Here is an 18,470-nt window from a genome sequence, read left to right as displayed (position 1 = left end):
AACTTGCCTTTTGTACCAGCAGACCATAATAATATATTGATGGCTGGAAACTCTCTGTGCACAAAATATTAGGCTGTAATCAATTAGCTGTATTTCCTTACCTCTTCTTGAGTTGTTATTTAGCATTCTTAACATACAATATATCACTTTCAACTATCCCTCAGCCTGTTGGGGGAACGATGCAAGATTTGTCAACTATCTTTCTCCGTTCCTCTCTGTCTTTTGCCTTTCAATGGCAGGACCGACCATTCTTCTATGTTGTCTTCCCATCACTTTCTCTGTCTGCCTCTTCTTCTTTTTCCTGGTGCTATACCTGAAGGAAGGTATTTGCAAGACCCGAAGACCTTGTAATATGGCCATTTTTTTACAATAGTTAGCAGGTCATTGTGAGGTCCATTCCCTGTAGAAAGCTGTATCTATAATCCAGAGGCGTAGTGAGCAAAATGTGTGCCCGGGGCAAGGTACATTATTGCCCCCACCCACCCCACAATTTTTTATGAACATCACATAGAAATATAGGTTGCGTTTGGTATTCCCCAGAGGATGGCACCTGGGGCATCGTGCCCCCCCCCCCAACACGCCTCTGCTCTAATCTTATACCTCTGCTCTAATCTATCTCTATATATTTCAGAATAAAATAGTTTTGAAGACATTTCTTATCTTGAACACAAACATGCCAGCGGCTATTTCCACTTGTTCTCACTATTAAACAGTTAGTTCATTATGCACACCGCCTTCTAAGTCTGGCTCTCTAGTCCTATTAATAGAATATATATATTCTTGAGTAGATTTAAACAAATACATAACTGGGGATTATTGTCAGGTGGGGAGGGGGAGATGGGAATTGGAGCTTGGTAAAAAAAAGTTTCATTTTTTAAAAATCTATCATTCATAAGTTATTGAGAGCAAAATAATCACTCTTAAAAACTTTGGTCAGCTGTATAAAGGAGGCCTTGTATTTTGGAAAAAAACAAACTTTGTTTATATTACTTGTTTCATTAAAATAATATGATATCAGTGTGCTTATTGTTTATTATCTTATCTTATAAAATACAGACGCTACTTCAAAAAAGATGATTATGTCCTACACGTCATGTATCTACTCATGAAGTCATTGGTTTTCCTGGCTGGCTCATGCAACCCATTCCATTCTCTAATAGCACTAAATTTTATTTCTGTTATGCAGTTAAAGATTCTTTATCATTTTCTGTACTTGGCCCCACATATTGCCTATGCCTACCAAATGTAATGCTCTTATTTTCACACATAAAGCAGTACTGAGTTAATCCCATTGTGAAGCTTATAATGTGAAAGGTCATCACATTTTTATTAATTTTTTTTTTTGAAAATTGTTTATAAATAAATCTATTTCAAAGGCTGCTGAGAATGCCAACTATGATGAGCCCCCAGCCAGAATGAATCAAGCCTACAAGTACGATGATGATGGGGAGGATGACAGATATATCAAAGTCAAACTCTAGTATCCTTCTGTAACATAGAAATACCACAATTTTCAAACTTCAAGAAAAAACTTAGACATCACATAGATATAAATTTTTGTTTTTTGTTTCATGTACAAAACATTGACTCGATTGATTTGAGTTTTAATTAATTTTTTTTTATTCTATTTTATTTATGTAATAAAAATTTGTGATGAAATTACCCCAAAAAAATATTTAAACTAGTTTGTATAAAGACATTATTTTACTTTGTTTAAATACTTAATGATCTGATAAAAGCTAATAGTCCATTTAAAAAAAAAAAAAAAGAATTCCAACTTCCCAAAAAACCTTTTTGTACAACATTGCAGTAGTAAAAAAAATAAAAATAAATATATTACCTTTATGTTATCTTAGTAAAATTAACCACAATTATTAAAAAAAAAGGACCTTGAAGAATTTTAAAATGAATTTCATGCACCTTAATGATATGTTTCAATAAAATGTCAAAGGATAAAAAAAAATCTTAAATCTGCTGAAATCTTTGTAATTACTTTAATTATATGTCAGCCTCAAATAACTATACACTGAATCCTGTCATTTTTATATTGTTTTTGTACTAACATTGTAAATTAAATTGAATTTCTTTTTAAAAGACAACTTACCATGTAATGCAGAATTTTACATTGATTATATGCTTACTGTAAAGTTGTAATCTGATGACTGCCAATCTGAATGAATATATTTAAAGACTACTCTTTACAAATGAAATGGTATAATCTATAGTACTTTTAATGGTGTATATTTTAACTTCTGTCTAAGAAACTTGTTTAGACTTTGCTGTTACAAAATTCATAAGTGAATGCTTAAATTTTTCATAATGCTATACAATTTGGCTCAAATTGATTTTTACCTCATATGCTAGCATTTTTATGCATACTGTTGTGGTTGTTTTGTAATAATAATAGATGTAAAATAGATCTAGGTCTAGATGAAGTATTATTTACTAGCTTCTGGAGTTCGTTTACAACCAAATAACATATATTAAATTCTATAAAATACTTGAGAAAACGATAGATACTTGGCAAATAGTATTTAATCCAAAATGAAGGGGCACAGTCCAAATGTCAACAGTTACTAAAGATGATGTCTCGCCATTAAGAGGAGTGAGTCGTTCTTGTCCTGTCCGTTAAAATTAATCCCATCATTCCTATTCAGTTAATATCCCATAATTTCCCTATTTCTGTCTAACATAGTCTATTTATAGTCTCGTCAAATTCCCAATTAAAGTAAACCTATAACAGTACACAATGAAAGCAATAACATTATATAAAAAAAAAATACAGAAGGTAGTTTTTTTTTATCTTATCAACGTAGACTCATTCAGATTAGTAGAATCTTGATCAAAAATGTGTTGTTTTTCCACTATATATCAACTTTGTAATGGTATACTCTACATGTTACTGCTATTGTAGTTTGGTTAACTACGACCCCAAAAAATTATTTTTTTTAATGTTAACATTCCATTATATAAAGTATTTTATATTTGACTTTATTTGCATATATTTATTGTAAATTTTTTTTTTTACTATTATTTATATATGAAGTTTAAAAAATCTGGTGCCTTGCCTAAAAAATAAAATGAAACATTACAAGCAATGTAGATGGTAGAGAAAAGGCATTAATGCCTGTGTTTTCAAGTCACATGTTTTTCAGTACTTTGTATGTAGACAGGTGTTGCTGTACATTAACTCTTTCTCTCCTAACTGATGATACCAACGTTGATTCCACCAGAATGTGGTAAATAATTACGGAGAGAAAGAGTTAAATCAAGTTTTCACCAGAATTTCAATATGAAACTTTTATAACTTTGTAACATTCCACCAACGTTTTGTTTTATGTTCAGTCTTTATTAGCCCAGCTACTTCCCGATTTGTCTGGGTCTTTTAGCGCTGCTGAGATTGCTAAAAAAAAACATTTATAAGACTCTTGATTTTTTCTTAATTGGCTACATTGCATTGTAACATTATGCCAACATTGTCCTAAGTAAGCTTATAATTTTCATCTTGATATACAACCCTATGTTTTAGAAAAAAAACTAAAAAAAACAAACTAGGACAACCAGAAAGTATCAGATAAGTAGAGGTTATAATAAAGGGAAATAACGGTAAAATTGTTTCAATGACTTTATTCTTTATTGCTCTCCCTTGCTTTTTAAATCTTGAACAATATATTTGATGTCATGAGTTAAAAAAAGAAATCTTGAACAGAGTTTTGAATATATTGTACCTGTTTGCAGTTTGTCATGACCAATGCAGTTGGACTTATCATGATATGAGCTCAAATTCTCCATCTTCTATTTCTCTGTTGCTCCAAGAGATGAATGGTTAATTGATGCTATGTTCTTCTCTGTAGAATCATTTTTACAAATAAGAAGCAATAAGGAATAAAACGGAAGATCGTTTTGGGGGGAATGAAATGCTCTTTCTTACTGATTTTCAGTCAGTGATGTCTTGATCTTTAGACCAGTCAAAATGATGCTTTATATACTTATCATTGTTAGCTGGTTAATTATTGTGAAACTCAATTAATATCTGCAGAAATAAAAAAGACAAATAGTTGAGGTTCTGCATTGCTAGGATCAGAAATAGATAGTGTTTCAAAAGTATAGCCAGGTAACACATCAGAGTTCCTTCCATAGTGATGAATTAAATTGTTTTTGGTGTCAACGTTGATTTTAATTATTTTTTTCCATTGCTTTGTAGTCCTTTTTTTTTATAATATGTTCAGTCCTGACCAAAACTGTGTGGGAATAGAAACTTATATTGTAATATTGTAGAGGCACAATTTTCTTTTATTACTGTTATTAGTAATGTTACTACTTTCACATATACCACAGAAGTGTTGCTGGGCGATGCTGTAGATCTGATGCTATGTGTGAGTCATAATAATCTACAGATTCTTCTTTTAGGAACGCAGTTCTATCCCAACTACTCTGACTTTTAAAAGTTTATTTATTTTACATTTACAGGGGAAGTACCATGCTTAGAAGGGGTTAGGGCCGTGAAACTTAGAAATTTTTTTATTTCAAATTAAAAATGACAATCTGCTGTGTGCTTTTTTCTATTATAATAAGAACTTTCCCCTCTGTTCTTGTCAGAGGCCTTTGCAGAGGTATTGATTTAAAATGTTCTTTTCTTTTGAAGAAATTTCAACACGGCTTTTGCATATGCAAATTTAAAGTCTACTCGTCTCTTTGACTTCAGTAAAGTAAAAGTAAAGTTCCCCGTTCAGCATTCAGTAGAGCAGCGGTTCTCAACCTTTTATGCTCGGCGACCCCTTTTTACAATCCCCTACTCTGCCGCGACCCCCCCCCCCGCATACACACACAGCAATAGAAGAATAGACAAAAACAATCCATTTTTTACAATGGTCTTTGGTGACACCTGGCAAATCGTCAATCGACCCCCAAGGGGGTCGCGAGCCACAGGCTGAGAACCCCTGCAGTAGAGTCAACAAATCTGAAAATCACAATGCAAGAAAACTCTTGTGAAAATACACTTGGGGGGAGGGGGTGGATGCACATACATTTTTGGTCTTGGGTGAACAGCATAGGCAAGAAACACTGGCCCAAGGAAAAAGTTTTTTAAAATTATGACAATTTATATTTGTAATTAATAGTACTATTCAAACTTAAAATGCTGAATCAATGACTATTGCTTCGGAAACAAAGTTCTGTTTGGTAAAATTTTGTCGCACAATGCATTTTGGTTTTGCCTCCTGACAGTATATCAATGTCTTGCAATTTTTTATTTTTTTTTACTTTTGTTCCAAATCAGGGAAATGTTTGCTCCAGACTCGGCAGTATCTGAAAACTGTAAAATTAGAAGACTTCACAAGTACAGGAGATTTAATAATATTGTGCTTATTGTCTGTTCTAATGTTTGTCAGATTTTGTTTGGCATAATATCTGAAATGTCAGTCCTACTTTGTTATAGTCATGCCCATTTTGATTTTCTATTCCCATGACATGTGTTAAAACTGTGTGTCATAAGGCCAACATCACTCTTATCATCTCATATTCAATAAAGATGGTTTATACATTTCTTGCTGTTAAACTTTTTGTTTGCAATATTTACTTTACAGTTGTTGTTTTTTTTTTGTTGTTTTTTTTACCATTCTTGTATCAACCCATTTTTGTTTTAAAAGGGGGGTGGGAGTGGCACTAGATAGATCCACGAGCGTAAAGGAAGGGTCCCGGATGGCAGAGGCTATACACAGCAGTAGTAGAAAGAAGGGTGAAAATGCAACGGCGCCTGGTGACCACAGATGCCCAACCTGTGATCGCAGCTGTCCATCAAGGATTGGCCTCTTTAGTCACACAAGAAGTTGCAAAGGGAAAAGATCGTCTCTCAAGACGTAAAATGCCTTAGACATCTCAACACAGTCGGCTTGGTCACAATCTTGTGCAGGTTGTTTCTCCTACTCAAGCTGAAACTTGGCACAATAATTCATTGTCGATGACAACACACGAATCACTAAAAAAAAATATAACAATTTAAATAATTAAATAGTCAACATGAATTAATTTAGTCTTTTTTTTATGGAAAAGATACAATCATAAAGGAAAGATAATCCTTGTAATAATAAAGATAGGGAAGATTCATAGACATACATAAATATAGACTGGCCGATTAAAAAGTTTTATGAAACGAAAATTTGTGACTTGCAATTTTGTGTACTTTATTATGTAGCATTTATGAGCAGTATAAAAGTTAAGTATTCATATCTATTTCAGCCATAACCTATATAAGCATTACATTATTTTCAATAGTGTTTTTTTTTTAAATCTCTAAGAATGAAGATCATGCAATTTTTCATAATTCGGAAATCCGGATACAATAGATATACATGTTTTCAAGTTACATGAAGTTACTTCCTTAGGCCAGTCTATATTTATTTATGTCTATGGACAGATTCTTGAATCGTGCTCTCCCCTCAAAGCGCAGCAGGCGACCTGTGAACACAATTATGCACAGCTCACTCATAACAAATGAGTATTTTGGTGGGTTTTTTTAAAAGTATTTTATTTTAACATTTACAGTAACTTTTGTTTTATTGTTTAAGATCAATTCATAGGGCTAACTGGCAAATGACTTTGTAGTTAAGGAATTATAAGTTCATATCTGTCTCGACCTGATTGCGACCACTAAATAGCCGTTCCAGAGCGTACTGAGCAAAACCATAGCATGAAGACACTCTATACAAGAGCAATCAAACATGATTAAAAAAGAAGCGTATGTGCTACCCCCACTAACTCATAGAGGTGGCCATCGACATGGGTTCTCAATCTAGTTAGACAGGTTTTGACATTTTCAACACAATTAACAGAAACTGTGTTCAAGGCGCCAACAATCTCAATGCATGATCTATTTTCATCGCCCATTAGAATGATTTGATGTGGACAAATAAAGCTTTTTTTTTTCTCTCTTCTGTTGTGAACATACCGCGTCCATGTTCCTTAGAGAGGGAGGGGAGGGGCGTGGTTACCGAATGTTAAGGATCTCGGATTCGAATCTCCGTGAAGACTGGGATTTTGAACTTTTTGGGGGATATTTAGGACGCACATAGTTCACCCAACTTGAATGGTACCCAACTATACTTCGAGAAATTAAAGGTGGTTGGTTATTGTACTGGACACATGACACCCTCGTTAACAGTGAGCCTCAGAAACAGATGACCTTTACATCATTTGCTCTATAGATCGCAAGGGGAACTTTACTTCTTTTACCACCCTTGGAGACAGTGGCGTAGCTAGGGTGGGGGTGGGAAGGGGAAGAATTTGAAAATCCCCCCGAGTCCCCACTTGAGGGGGCCTCTGCCGCCCTTAAATGAGTGGGTTCTTTTTTTTTTACATTAAATATTAAATATCAATCAAAATGCAGGGACCCCCTAAAAGGTCAAGCGCGCCCCCCCCTCGGGCCCCAAAATGATGGCAAATTCCTAACTCCACCCCTGCTTGGAGAGATACATCCAAGTTCGTTTAGTTTTTTCATGTATACATCTGCCTAAAACAAAAGTTAAAATTGTTTGTAAAACGCATGATTTCCATGTTTCGGATGTTTCTGCAGAGTTGAAGAGAATTTACTTCCTAGTCCGAACCTCGAGCAGGACGAAGGGGAATGGGAGCGGGCAAGGTTTGACAATGGGACCAACGATAAGACTGAACAACAGTCCAGCGTGCAAACCGCACGACCAGGCTGCCATAAAAGGGAGATCCGCAATGGTCATTAAAGAAAATAGAAGAGAATGCAAATTAATTATAAAGTGGAAACATTCACAGCCTAGTTCATATAATGTCAAAAGTGGAAATCAGGTCTACAGAAGAAGCAGGAAACACGCCAGAAAGTCTACGGAGAAACCAAATAGATAATTATGACTTTCAAGATGACCCCTAAGAACAGCCAGAACCACAAGATCTAGAATTCCATATTACAAACTACGCCAGATGTTGAGCCACCACTACACACTGCTTTGTCCAACACCACTTGACCACTCGTACCTTACGTAACACGCTCAGGGAGAATAGTACACAGACCCAAGAGACTTGTGATTAACTGAATTGACTTTTATTTTTATTGAATAGTTTGTTACTTATTCTTATAAATAGATTCTATGAATTAACAAGGTTACAGAGACAGTTTGTGTGGAAACACAAACTGAAAATCGGCCCCCCGAAGTGGTCCACCCAGGCAGGTAAAAAGGTTTCAATATTATCAGAACGAAATTCTATCAAAGACAAATGACAGAAAATAATGGAGAAAAAAAAGGTTAATAGATCTTGTGTGGTGCCCCAGCGGTCCAGCAGACCAAAGGATAGGTGAAAGTGAATGGGAAGTTAGATGTGAACCTGGCCTAACTGATGTCTTGTAATGAATATCTAATTGATCTGGTTGTTTTGTAAAGGGCCAATCTCTTATTCCTCAAGAATAAAACATTTCCGTAAAAAATTTTTTTTCCCTTTAGTTGGGTGTTATATTATATATGTAGTATTGCAGTTCACGCGATAATATAAAAAACTACTTACTAATTGTTTGTTTTAAATTATGTCTGACTTAAATACATACTAAATAGATATTTCTTTAAATAAATTATAAATATCTTTTTGTGTGTAAATATGTACTTATATAACAGAACTTACATAACTTAGCAATATAAATATAGATATAAAATATAAATTTGTCCAAAAATCTTCAACTGTTTGCATAAATGTGTTAAAATGTTGTAAATTATTTGCATCTTGAATAAACAAAGAGCCTCAAGTGTTTGTTACTATTAATAGTGAATAGTTGTAAAAGTGGTGTAATTTTATGAAAAAAAACTGCTTGCATAAGTGATTTAAAAAATAAGATTTTTCGCTTTCAGAAAAGAAAAATGTAGCCGTTGCATCAGAACTTTGAATGTTCTAAAATATTGTGATGTTGGATTTTCACTATCTTTTCTACTTTACGAGATCTAAACGGGACGGACAGACAGGCCACACAAAACTAATGGCGTCTTTGCCCCTTTCAGGGGGAGCTAAAAAAAAAAAAAGAGATGTAACCATCTGGATGTAACATATTGGTATTGTTCTATTTAACATTCCATTAACGAAATTGAATTGTACTGAAACACTATAGAAGAATAAAATCTTAAATAATTAAGAAACATAAGACATTTTTTTTTCATGACTGCAAAAATTCACATGGTCATTACCTACAACGAAATCGCTTGGTTTCAGCTTCATTTAAATGGCATTAATGATCATGCGTTGTGGTCTTCATATATCAAAATCTAGAGGCTTTAATTTTTTTTATACCGCGCTTTCTTCCTGTTATGTGATTCGTAAAGTCACTAAAAGCCTACCGCATTCTATAACGTTTCATAATGCAGCACCAGATATTCCATTACACTGCTTTAGATTAAAAAATAAAAAGAAAGCCTTAATACGATGCGATGCGTCAATGACCTTTCGGGTATTGAATTATAGGGGAATGCATGCTCTTTTTACACAATACAAATTAAAGTTTATAAATAAAAAAAACAAAAACAAAAAAAAAAAAAACAATTTAGTTTAATGGGAGTCAAATCAACGTTGGCATCGTCAATTAGGAGAAAAAGAGTTCATCTGCTATATATTTTGCTAAAAGAAAGGCTACGGGAATTGCACTATTTCAATTTAACTTGTTTGATGATTTAGATGGTTTTTAATTTATTGCATTTAATATTTTATTTTTCTGCTTCATTTAGGGTCATCCAATTCGCTTAGTCTAGGTCCTCCAATTACCTAAGGCCGGCCCTGCTTTAATGCATATACACTTGAATATATTCAGCGCACTGGTTCGCACTGTATACGTCGGCGTAGGAGCAATAAAACAATATGTATATTGTCACAACTTGATTCTGGCTGTCCACTTAATCATTTCTACACAAGACAATGAGAAAAATATTTTTGAAAGTCTATTTATTTAATAAAGTCTTAACTGAATACATGTGTTCAAGATATAGACCACATATAAGATTATTATATTTTGAAAAATTGTAAAGGTCAAACCAGAGTTTTTCATGATTGAACGTTGAAGTATTTAAAGTATAGCTTTTCTATAGCGCTACTTTCAAGCTTGTTGTATACTCAGAGCGCTTCGGTACAATTTCATTTGTGGACCAGTTGGAGGGCGGTAATCAGGGAGAAGGTTTTCCGTGCTGCCTCGAGTCGGGTGTTGAAAGTGTCGAGACTCGAGCACCCTTCATAGGTAGCCAAGCCAAGTTCTAGCGTACTTATCCTTCATAGGTAGCCAAGCCAAGCCAAGTTCTAGCGTACTTATCCTTCATAGGTAGCCAAGCCAAGTTCTAGAGTACTTATCCTTCATAGGTAGCCAAGCCAAGTTCTAGAGTACTTATCCTTCATAGGTAGCCAAGCCAAGCCAAGCCAAGATCTAGCGTACTTATCCTTCATAGGTAGCCAAGCCAAGCCAAGTTCTAGCGTACTTATCCTTCATAGGTAGCCAAGCCAAGTTCTAGAGTACTTATCCTTCATAGGTAGCCAAGCCAAGCCAAGTTCTAGCGTACTTATCCTTCATAGGTAGCCAAGCCAAGTTCTAGAGTACTTATCCTTCATAGGTAGCCAAGCCAAGCCAAGTTCTAGAGTACTTATCCTTCATAGGTAGCCAAGCCAAGCCAAGTTCTAGCGTACTTATCCTTCATAGGTAGCCAAGCCAAGCCAAGTTCTAGAGTACTTATCCTTCATAGGTAGCCAAACCAAGTTCTAGCGTACTTATCTTTCATAGGTAGCCAAACCAAGTTCTAGCGTACTTATCCTTCATAGGTAGCCAAGCCAAGTTCTAGAGTACTTATCCTTCATAGGTAGCCAAGCCAAGTTCTAGAGTACTTATCCTTCATAGGTAGCCAAGCCAAGTTCTAGAGTACTTATCCTTCATAGGTAGCCAAACCAAGTTCTAGAGTACTTATCCTTCATAGGTAGCCAAGCCAAGCCAAGTTCTAGAGTACTTATCCTTCATAGGTAGCCAAGCCAAGCCAAGCCAAGTTCTAGCGTACTTATCCTTCATAGGTAGCCAAGTCAAGCCAAGTTCTAGCGTACTTATCCTTCATAGGTAGCCAAGCCAAGTTCTAGAGTACTTATCCTTCATAGGTAGCCAAGCCAAGCCAAGTTCTAGCGTACTTATCTTCTCGACCACGCTTCCCACTAATATTAAGTAATACTTGTTTTCCAAAAAAAAACAAAAAAAAAACACATAAACTGTCCGATTTCTAGGAAAATCGTTAGAGCTGTTTTCGAAATCCGTGTTCAGGTTCCTCCCACGAAGAATTGGCTAGCTATTAAGCGGACTAAAAACTTCATTTCTACAAGTATACTATTTATAAATTCGTATATAATATATAATGTGGAAAAATGTTTTAATTGTGATTGAAATGAATCCGAATTTGTAAAAGCACACTCCTTTTGATCATATTGATGAAGCTATCAAAAAATCAAACAAAGCATTAGTAAAATCACTAAATTTAGAAAGCCTTTAGGAGAGAAGACTCAAAAGTAAAGTAGCAATTATACATAAAACACTGAACCATAATCTTCAAATACAAAAACAAAATTTAATAAAATACTCAGAAAGACACAAAGATAAAGGCAATAAACAGCTGGGCCGTCCCAGTGCTCCTCTACACGTTCAGTGTCATCAAATGGACTGACACCGATCTACATGACATTGACAGACTCACGAGGAAATTATTAACCAAATTCCGATGTTTACACCCCAAGTCCTCCGCCATAAGGCTATACCTGCCCCGAAAGGATGGAGGCCGTGGATTGCAGAACATCTTCAAAATGTGTAAGATACAAGTTTCCAAAATACGATCAAAACTGCACCCCTCCAGCAATGAACTAGTTTCCTTCCTCGCAAATATGATTATGATGCAACCCCTCTGAACCTAAACAATGTTGATGTTAATGTCGGTTTGGACGACGTCGGGCATGAGATTCGCCAATAGGAAGAAAAAACACTCCACGGAAAATTCCCGGCTTTACTACATGGGGACAACATTGACAAGGCTGCTTCCTTAGCATGGCTAAAAGCAGGTCATCTCTACCCTGAAACTGAAGGCTTTGTCGCAGCAATACAGGACAGAGTAATTAGAACAATAAATTACGAGAAACATATCCTAAAACTCAATATTGTTGACAAATGCCGAAAATGTGCGTGAGTCAATTGAACACATAATGGCAGGATGTTCAGCCCTATCGGAATCTGCCTACCTAGGTCGCCATAACCAAGTTGCAAAGCTAATACACCAGCACTTGGCTTTGACACACAATTTGATCGGTAAGGATACTCCTCCATATTACAAATACTCATCACAAGAGATTCTCGAGTCTACGGATCATTTACTGTACTGGGATAGGCCTATTTTGACTGACAAAACGGTAGATTTTAATCGCCCTGATTTGCTGCTCATCGCCATACCACTATCTCATAATTAAAAAAAAAAACTGAGCTGAAAAAACAACCAAAATATGGGAACCTTGGCTTGGAGATTAAGCGTTTATGGAAATTATCTAAAATAACAATATACTCCATTGTTATATCAACCAAGGGAATAATAACAACTGACCTCACAGATACTTTTAAGGCCCTTGGCATTCCTATGAACATTCTCGTTGCCTGTCAGAGGGCGGTACTTCTGCAGACCTGCCAAATCACCAGAAAATTCCTCGGTGGAAACTGATAAAGGGACTACGATATAATTTTGTTTCCCTTTAACGAAACTCGACCCTGGCTTCGCCAGATAATAAATACTCGCTCTTTTATAATAATAATAATAATAATAATAATAATAATAATAATAATTAATATTATTTTTAATATGTTAGAAAAGAACGAGTATTCTCTGAATGAATTATTATTACTATGGTTTAGTTTTTTATGTAGGCCTACTATTAATACTATTGTAGCTACTTTACTTTTTATTCGTATTATACAATATGAACAGGAAAGCAATGGCTCTGAATTTGATCCCTAACCAATTCACTTATTCCAGGTTTAAATAAAGCCGTGGCCGCGTTGCTCAAACCTTTAGCAAAGAGGTATTTATAATTCTATAATACAAATATGACAGAACCAAACAAAACAAAACAAAAATCAACAACATTTATTTTTATCAAAAAGAAATAATTAAATGAATAAAAATTTTAACAGTATTAATAGACCGATGAAGCCGAGAGGACCGGGAAGAGCTGGGAAGCCATTCAAAAACTAGCAAGAGACCGTGGAGAGTGGCCTGTTTTTACTGAGGCCCTGTGTTCCATGAGGAACGGAAGATGATGAACAATAGACAATATCAATAGAACCTTTGTTCAAGACGTACTTGATCGTGGCCCTGCATTTTGCGTAATATAAAAACAATCATTTGCCCCCCCCCCCACAGTGGGGGCCTGGGGGGATTTTCATATTCTCCTCCCCTCACCCTAGCTACGCATATATATATAAATAAGCATTCAGCATTTTTGAGCTTCAGAAACATGTTCTCATTGAGACTATCTTGAACTATTTCTCCCATAAAGTTAATTAACTTAAACGACAGGGTCGGACTGGCCGTATTTGAAATGTGAGAGACATCCGACTTTGTCCGAGTCTCATGAGCAGTGTTTCTCAAACTTTTGCCGTTGGGACCCAACTAAACGTTAAGTCTTTTACTTTTTTTTTTCAGAAATAGTGCTTATGTAGATAATTTTAAAGGGTCTTGTGTAATCGAAAAAAAATGTTTCTGGAATATTAGAGAGGTTCCCTCTCCATCTAGCGAGGTAGTCTGGGGAAGCGACGTTAGTTCCAATTTTAAGAACGTACGGTAATGTTTTAAACATTTGCACCAACAAAAACAACAACAACAACAACAAAAAAAGGCTTAAAATAGCTAGATTACTACAGTAGATATATGATAAGATAAACCTTGTGTAGAGAATTAGGTGTAATGTCAACTTTAAACTTTTCAGACTATAAAACCTAAACTTTTCTCAAGTACTTGAATAGCTTAGTACTCAGCATGTCCACCGTCCATACTTGAGACTCTCAGTTACTTACCGAGTCATGAGTCATACAAGACTTTAAACCCAGTCATACAAGACTTTATACCGTCATACTAGACTTTATACCCAGTCATACAAGACTTTATACCCAGTCATACAAGACTTTAAACCCAGTCATACAAGACTTTATACCGTCATACTAGACTTTATACCCAGCCATACAAGACTTTATACCCAGCCATACAAGACTTTATACCCAGTCATACAAGACTTTATACCGTCATACTAGACTTTAAACCCAGTCATACAAGACTTTATACCCAGTCATACAAGACTTTAAACCCAGTCATACAAGACTTTATACCGTCATACTAGACTTTATACCCAGTCATACAAGACTTTATACTCAGTCATACAAGACTTTATACCGTCATACTAGACTTTATACCCAGTCATACAAGACTTTATACCCAGTCATACAAGACTTTAAACCCAGTCATACAAGACTTTATACCGTCATACTAGACTTTATACCCAGTCATAGAAAGACTTTATACCCAGTCATACAAGACTTTATACCCAGTCATACAAGACTTTACACCCAGTCATACAAGACTTTATATCCAGTCATAAAAGACTTTATACCCAGTCATACAAGACTTTATACTGTTATGCAAGACTTTATACTGTTATGCAAGACTTTATACCCAGTCATACAAGACTTTACACCCACTCATACAAGACTTTACACCCAGTCATACAAGACTTTATATCCAGTCATAAAAGACTTTATACCCAGTCATACAAGACTTTATACCCAGTCATACAAAACTTTATACCCAGTCATACAAAACTTTATACCCAGTCATACAAGACTTTATACCCAGTCATACAAGACTTTATACCCAGTCATACAAGACTTTATACCCAGTCATACAAGACTTTAGACCAAGTCATACAAGACTTTATATCCAGTCATAAAAGACTTTATACCCAGTCATACAAGACTTTACACCAAGTCATACAAGACTTTATATCCAGTCATAAAAGACTTTATACCCAGTCATACAAGACTTTATACTGTTATGCAAGACTTTATACTGTTATGCAAGACTTTATACCCAGTCATACAAGACTTTAAACCCAGTCATACAAGACTTTACACCCAGTCATACAAGACTTTACACCCAGTCATACAAGACTTTATATCCAGTCATACAAGACTTTATACCCAGTCATACAAAACATTATACCCAGTCATACAAAACTTTATACCCAGTCATACAAGACTTTACACCCAGTCATACAACACTTTACACCCAGTCATACAAGACTTTATACCCAGTCATACAAAACTTTATACCCAGTCATACAAAACTTTACACCCAGTCATACAAAACTTTATATCCAGTCATACAAGACTTTATATCCAGTCATACAAAACTTTATATCCAGTCATACAAGACTTTACACCCAGTCATACAAGACTTTATACCCAGTCATACAAGACTTTATATCCAGCCATACAAGACTTTAAACCCAGTCATACAAGACTTTATACGCAGTCATACAAGACTTTATACGCAGTCATACAAGACTTTATACCCAGTCATACAAGACTTTATACGCAGTCATACAAGACTTTATACCCAGTCATACAAGACTTTATAAGGAGTCATACAAGACTTTATACCCAGTCATACAAGACTTTATACGCAGTCATACAAGACTTTATACCCAGTCATACAAGACTTTATACGCAGTCATACAAGACTTTACACCCAGTCATACAAGACTTTATAAGGAGTCATACAAGACTTTATACCCAGTCATACAAGACTTTATACGCAGTCATACAAGACTTTATACCCAGTCATACAAAACTTTATACCCAGTCATACAAGACTTTATACCCAGTCATACAAGACTTTATACCCAGTCTTTATACCCAGTCATACAAGACTTTATACCCAGTCATACAAGACTTTATGAAAATTAAATATTATGAAATACGAGCTCTAATGGAAAAGTTTGAAAATTCTACAGGAATATAAATGTAGCTCTAGCCCAGGAGACAGAAGAACAGACACACACACTTACACACGCACACACACGCACGCACACACGCACACATACACACACACACACACAGAGACACACACTCACCCGTTCTATGTTTTCGTTCTGACATTGGAAAAGAGAAAGAACTCAGTGATTCACTGGAAGTATCGTGTATAAGTTTCGCAATGTCACGTTCGATTACCGCTTTTCTTTAAGGAGGAAAGAAAATTTATCCTAAAGTGTCACTGTATACTTTTTTTTTTGGCTTACAATATGTTTAGATATCTATTCTAAACTTTATTGCAAAATTTTGAAAACCAATCAACTTAGTAATGCAACGTACGTTAGGTAACGAGTAGTCTCTCGTATAATTATATGATGCCTCCCTGCGCCTTTAAAGAGACAAAGACAGTAATAAAACTAGTTTATTGATTCGTGAATTTACAAACAACTTGATTCGCAGCCTTGGTTGCTAGGTGCAGTTACATTAAAGACGTGTCGTTGTGACATGCTCCAGGGTTTCCTGAGAAGTGAGCCCGCCTGTTCTAGTCCTAATGGATTCCCGCCATAATATTCCCCGCCCACAAGGCTGTAGATGTGTCCCGCCCACTCTCCCACATCACACCTACAACACATTACAGTCAATGTTATTGTTGAACACTTCCTCTAAACATTTTTTTTCGGGGGGGGGGGGGGGAGGGGGAAGGGGATTAATAAATGACATCAGACCCAAAGCAGTGAAATATTTTATTTCAAATCTGTCTTGTTGTGTGGTGGCATGCTATTCAAAATGTTGTCACGATGGGTACAATTTCGAACATTGACCGCCGCCATTTCCTGACTCCCTGCAGGAGATTTGCGATAAGCCCCCCCCACCCCCCAGAGTTATGTAGAAACGGCTGAAAACTTGCAGAAGACACTGTCGTAGTAAGAACCTAGATTTATATAATGATTAAAACGTATACAATTACTTCTTCTTCCCAGATACTACTATAGCGTAGAGACGGGTTGCGTGAATCAGCTAGGAAAACAAAGGACTTGCAAAGCTTAACATGCATCACTAGATTGACACGTGAAAACGAGTAGGACGTTTTATCTTCTGTTTTTGAAGTAACGTCTGTAATTTATAAGATAAGATAAGAAAAGCAACACAATATAATGGATATATCTTCAGGTAGTAAAGTAAAGGTGAAACTTTACGATCTATGAGGGCAGTTGGTGGAAACCTTATTTGTTTCCATGGCCATCAGTTAACGAAGGCGTGATTTGGTCAGCACAGTGGCGTAGTTAGGAATTTTCCATCATTTGGTTGCCCGGAGGGGGTCTTGACCTCTTTGAGGGCCTCTGCATTTTGCGTAACATTTTATATTTGATGTAAAAAAACAACAACACGCATTTGGGGGCCCCCTCACGTGTGGGCCCGTGGGGATTTTCAAATTCTCCCCCTCCCTTCCCCCACCCTAGCTACGCCTCTGGGCCAGCACAACCGACTTTACTTCCACAAAGAATGACAAGTACCCTTTAGATTTGGGTACACACTTGGGCTTCATAAAAATGCAAATAAAATTCCAATCTTCAACGGGATTCATGGCCGTGACCCCTCGGTTCGGAAGCCTAGAGAATTACCACTTACCATTACCATTTATAGGTAAAGGCATCTCTCCATATTATTCTCTTTATGGCTCAAGAGTTTGGACACCACATAAAGGAAAAATTACTCTTTTATTTCTGCAAGTCGGACGGACTAGAGTTTTCCTACAAAAAAAAAGAGAGGGGGGGGGGAGAACAAGTAGTATTCACCCGTCACAAAATAGCATGGCCGGACTTAACCGTTGTGACCAAGAAGTCATGGAAAGATCACTCTTTTTTATTTCTACCCAACGTAGTTTTAGCGGCGAAAAAAAAAAGGGGAGGATGGAGAACAAGTAATCTATTCTGTATTCACCAGTCACTAAATAGCAGGGCCGGCTTAACCATTGTGAGGCCCTATACGAATCGGTTTTCGCGGGGCCAAATCTGGGTAGGGATACGGATAAAAAGTGAAATTTAAGAGTTTGTATTAGAAAATAAATTCATCCTTGCATTTTATTTATTCTTTACTATCTACAGAACTACTTTACGAACCTTGCTCGTAGCGAAGTCATACAGTATGTAATAAATTCTGTTTCCTACATAGATCACGCTCAATAGCAAGAATTACCAAATGTTTCAATCTATCTTTGAAAATTGTTGACCTCAAGTAATTCTTCATTAGCTTGATGCGTGAGAAGCTTCTTTCACCAGATTCCACAATTACGGGTATTGCATAATGCCGTTTTTTTTTTTATCGCCCGTAAGATCGGCATTATCCATTTTGAATGAAACCCAAAAATGACAATTTGTTGTCTATATAT

The 18,470-nt window shown here is 35.9% G+C and overlaps 1 protein-coding gene across 2 annotated transcripts in view; it reads left to right on the top strand.

Moving 5' to 3' along the window:
* Positions 1 to 5,545, top strand: part of LOC106062499 (uncharacterized) — a 134,914-nt gene extending 129,369 nt beyond the window's left edge. For both annotated transcript variants that reach the window (XM_056041893.1, XM_056041894.1), the window contains one exon: positions 1,377 to 5,545. In XM_056041893.1, the coding sequence (XP_055897868.1) occupies positions 1,377 to 1,481 (105 nt within the window). In that variant the 3' untranslated portion in view covers positions 1,482 to 5,545. The remainder of the gene's footprint in view (positions 1 to 1,376) is intronic.
* The last annotated feature ends 12,925 nt before the right edge of the window (positions 5,546 to 18,470 follow it).

The sequence above is a fragment of the Biomphalaria glabrata genome, chromosome 9, assembly GCF_947242115.1.
Source record: "Biomphalaria glabrata chromosome 9, xgBioGlab47.1, whole genome shotgun sequence".
NCBI lineage: Eukaryota > Metazoa > Mollusca > Gastropoda > Planorbidae > Biomphalaria > Biomphalaria glabrata.
The sequence above is the reverse complement of the archived record's forward strand: the minus strand, read 5'-3'. Positions and strand labels throughout refer to the sequence as shown.